Source organism: Poecilia reticulata, linkage group LG14 (genome assembly GCF_000633615.1).
Source record: "Poecilia reticulata strain Guanapo linkage group LG14, Guppy_female_1.0+MT, whole genome shotgun sequence".
Taxonomy (NCBI): Eukaryota; Metazoa; Chordata; class Actinopteri; order Cyprinodontiformes; family Poeciliidae; genus Poecilia; species Poecilia reticulata.
This window is the reverse complement of record NC_024344.1, coordinates 27,086,769-27,090,891: the sequence shown is the minus strand read 5'-3', so window position 1 is coordinate 27,090,891 and position 4,123 is coordinate 27,086,769. Positions and strand designations below refer to the sequence as shown.

General features: G+C 37.4%; 1 protein-coding gene across 4 annotated transcripts in view; it reads left to right on the top strand.

Moving 5' to 3' along the window:
- The window catches only part of tiprl (TIP41, TOR signaling pathway regulator-like (S. cerevisiae)), a 36,255-nt gene extending 32,506 nt beyond the window's left edge, over positions 1-3,749 (top strand). For 2 of the 4 annotated variants that reach the window (XM_017308536.1, XM_008428658.1), the window contains 2 exons: positions 600-662; positions 2,790-3,749. In XM_017308536.1, coding sequence (XP_017164025.1) covers positions 600-662; positions 2,790-2,918 — 192 coding nt within the window. In that variant the 3' untranslated portion in view covers positions 2,919-3,749. Of the gene's footprint in view, positions 1-599; positions 663-757; positions 1,045-2,789 lie in introns of all 4 variants that reach the window. The other 2 variants (XR_001777254.1, XM_008428656.2) reach the window with 2 other exon arrangements.
- Positions 3,750-4,123: the final 374 nt, after the last annotated feature.

The window sequence follows — 4,123 nt, the reverse complement described above, 5'->3', positions numbered from 1 at the left end:
CTCTGATTGGCTAAGCAATGTAACGTGATCCTCTGATTGGCTAAGCAATGTAACGTGATCCTCTGATTGGCTAAGCAATGTAACGTGATCCTCTGCAGCAAGTGACGGCAAAGCGGGGCGTCATCACGACTTTACACAAGTGTGTCTTTACCTCCGCGGCAGAGGCTCCGCTGAACCCCTGGGGTTCGATCCAACCAGGATAAGAACCACTGAACTAGATGCTTCTATAATTTTCACCAAAATCATTCAGCATTCACACGGCATTTTCACAGGAAATGCAAATTCTTCTAGTTATTATTTTTATTTCTAAAACATGTCTTTGAAGAAACTTGTTTATCTTGAGTTGCAACAACATTTCATTCTTCTTCTGAATTGATAACACATTTTTTAATTGAATTCTCCCTCTACCCTGGAGACCCACTGTAACTCATTATAGGATATTGCATTAGAACCAGCTGTGGAATAGCAATGGAATCACCTGAATGCAATCTATAAGCAGTAATTGGAATTTTGTCATATTTGCAGTAAAGTCAATATACTAATGTTCATGTTCATTGGACATATTAAGTGAAAATTTATTTTTACAATTTAAATTTCAGGATGGAAAAGATTACATGCTCCGAGAGTTCAGTACCAGAGAAAATACAATAACAGAACTTAAGGTGGGTACTTGCATCATATTGTGATATAGGATATAGGAAAGAATTGTGACAATAGAGCATGAGCAGACCCTTACAAACTGTTATATGCCTTACAGCGGGTTGGGGGTGCCCAACCTTTTTTGAACCAAGACCTACTTTTGAAGTTGCAAGTTTGTTGAGATCTGCTAGTCTGTTCTCAGCATCACAAACACACAAATATATTTATGCAAACACATCCACAAGAAACAGACCCAGTTATGAGATTTTAATTTTTTTTACTTACACTTAAGCTATTTTAAAATAATTGTATATGTCTACTTCAGTGGGATTTGTCACACTGGGAGAAAGAAGCCAGGTTCTCACAGGCTGGGAAGTATGAAGTGGTTGCAAGGCAGCTCACAAGGTGATCATCAGTCAGTGTGTATCTCTACTTGTACTTGTTTTTGTGACAAAAAGTAGACTCACTTAATCCAAAAAGCCCTGTCAAGTTCAAGGCGTGTCTTCTGACTTTGGGAGGCTTTAGGTCTCAAAACGTCCGTACCGGGTGCTGCTCCAGATTGTATTTCTGTCCAGGTGAAAAGTGAGACTGACTTTAACACAATGTCATCCATATCAGTATGTGCTCTAAAAGAAAAATATCGTTGAAACCAGAAGCTTACATACACTACATAAGAAGACACACATGCATTCTTCTACACAGTCGGATGTTAAATCAAAGTAAACTTTTCCCTTGGAAAAGTTTATTTTGAGGATGAGGATGAGGCTGACGGGGCTGGATGAGGATGAGGCTGACGGGGCTGGATGAGGATGAGGCTGACGGGGCTGGATGAGGATGAGGATGAGGCTGACGGGGCTGGATGAGGATGAGGCTGACCATGTGTGTTCCAAAATGACTGCGCTCTTTTAATAGCAGCCACAAGCTCACTTCTTTTCTGCATCTTTTGCAACTTTGTCTTTGAAAGGCTTTTTATGCTTGTAACCCTTTTATTAGACAAACTGACTTCAAGCTTGAAGACACCTGTAATCCTACTAATAGGACACATCTCAGTTTAACATGTCTCTAAGGTCAAATTATTTTCAATTTTTTTTTTGGAGGCATCAACATTTTTCTCCAGGCCTGCTTCCTTAAATGCTTATTTTTAAATGATTCTGTTGAGCCACATAATACATGCCATCGACTATTGAAGTTTGCATTGAACTTCCATCCATTGATTAGCAACACTACTTGATTCAGCCATTGTTTACGTCCAGGTTTACAACATCTGACTTCTTCTGGTACAGAATTAATACACATCCTCACATCAATAATGTAAAAGTCTACTAAAATGCAGCATGACTGTTCTGACTGCAGACACTTTGAAAACTATCAGATACATATCTGATTTAGTAACACACGGAAGTAGCACAAATCTGATTTTGTTGGCGTAAAAAGATCTGAATTAGCCTCTTCAGGCTGCCTTGAAAAAGTTAAATTTTTCAAGGCAGATATGAAAAATCTATGAAAAAAATGGCTCACATATGGACAAAAATCTTTTTTGGGTTGTATTTGCCTCTTGTATGATCACAAGAGTCCACAAGAGCTACCTTAAGAGTTACAGGACAATAGTTTTCAAGGACTGGACTTGGCACCCCTGGACGTTCTGCTGGTGTAGTGATTTTCCTTGCTTTATGTCAAACTGGTCAGAGGAGCTGCCTTCTTGTTTGAACTGTAAAGCCATTTTGCTGGAGTGAAATTAAAATTGCAGAGGTGCCTGAGCACCTCCCCAAACTACCAGGAGATTGGAAATATTGTCCATTATATCTGATTTACACCACAAATCTGTGAAATTACATTTCTCAGTTTGTGTTTCACCTAATCTTTTTCAATGCACATTTTTATAATTAAACCTCACCAGTTATATAATTAGGTTATATAACTGTAGTAGCACATTCCGACCATTTCATTGAAAAGAAAAGGGGTGACACTTACCGAGAAGACTTATTCAACGTTATCAACATTATGTACCTCTGATTATTTTCTTGATAGTGAAATTCTTGTAAAAAATTATGTCATTTTCCTTTTCTTTCTATGTGAATCATAACTTTTTAATGACATTTTAAGAGTTTGTATTGTATTGTGCATTTACTTGATATTTTTCTATTGAACAGAATATTCCTGCAGCATTCTACACAGATCCCAATGAGATAGCTCAGCATCTAACCCTGAGAGTAACAAAGTGTGAGAAACTGGAACTTCCTGTGATGCATCGTGAACCCTCTGTCAGTGAAGTTATTTAGTAACTGTTACACTGTGACAGCTACACTAATTTGTTGTGGTCATGTCAAATCTATACTGAGCAATATAAAAACTTTTGGTCATCAATCCAAATATTTGTACAGCAATAGATTAGACTGTTTTGAGAAATGTAACTCTGCAGAATTACTTTAAAATGACAAAATATCCCTTGTCTTGTTTGAAATTAAATGTGCATTTAAAAATGTTAAATTCAACATTAGATTCTACAGTGTTCATAACTGAACACTGTAAATTGTAGAGTCAGGATCTATTTGTGAAACTATTGTTTGTTTATTGTATAGAAGCTCATTTCTGCCAATCTGGTGGACAAAAAGAACTTTTATCTCATAATTGTGACATACCTAGGTCATATTAAAGTTACCATCTCATTTTATGGCTTGGCTTTCTCATAATACTATGCATGTGCATCATCATGCATAGTTAGAAATAAGATTCTTTTCCAATCTTATTTCTGACTAATGTCTGGAGGCTTAATTTGACATTATGGGATTCTTTCAAAATTTGCAATTTGTAAAACCACTCATTACTCAGTTGTATTAGCAAGACCCATTTCTGTCTACCAAGCTGAACTTGTCTCACCCATCTCCTCAGTATGCCACTGGCCCACTATGAGATAGCTAAGTCATAAATAATAGACAATATCACATAGTGAAATGCCATGTCATAATTATTAGACAGTATCTCATTAGGATAACCAAGTCATAATAAGAAACCACATAATTATGAAATAAAACTCTTTTCCCATCAAAGTGACAGAAAAGGGCTTCCACAGTATTGAGATGATACAAATAAATAGTTTTAGTGCATGTGTTTGTTTTGTGTGTGCTGAAATCTTGATTTCTGTTATGAAGCCTAAGTGTGGAAGCAAAAATCACTATAAGTTTATTTAGCACAAAGAAACTGAAGAGGTCAGCTCTCTGTCTGATATGGAAAGATGCTCTAATCTGGAGGCAGAACTTGTCCTTCAGATTATTTGGATGCAGCTGCTTGAGTTTATAGCAAGCAGAGGGTGCAAAGAGGGAGTTGCCTGGCACTGGTCAAGGTTATACCAGTGGGCAAGTCTTGGACCGAGGAGCTTCCCACAAGTGTGACACGAGATGGAGGGAAATATTACAAGAAGAGGTAAGAAAAAAAGTCCATATATGACTGCAGCAGAGTGGAGCATTGACACCACCTCCTTCCTGAA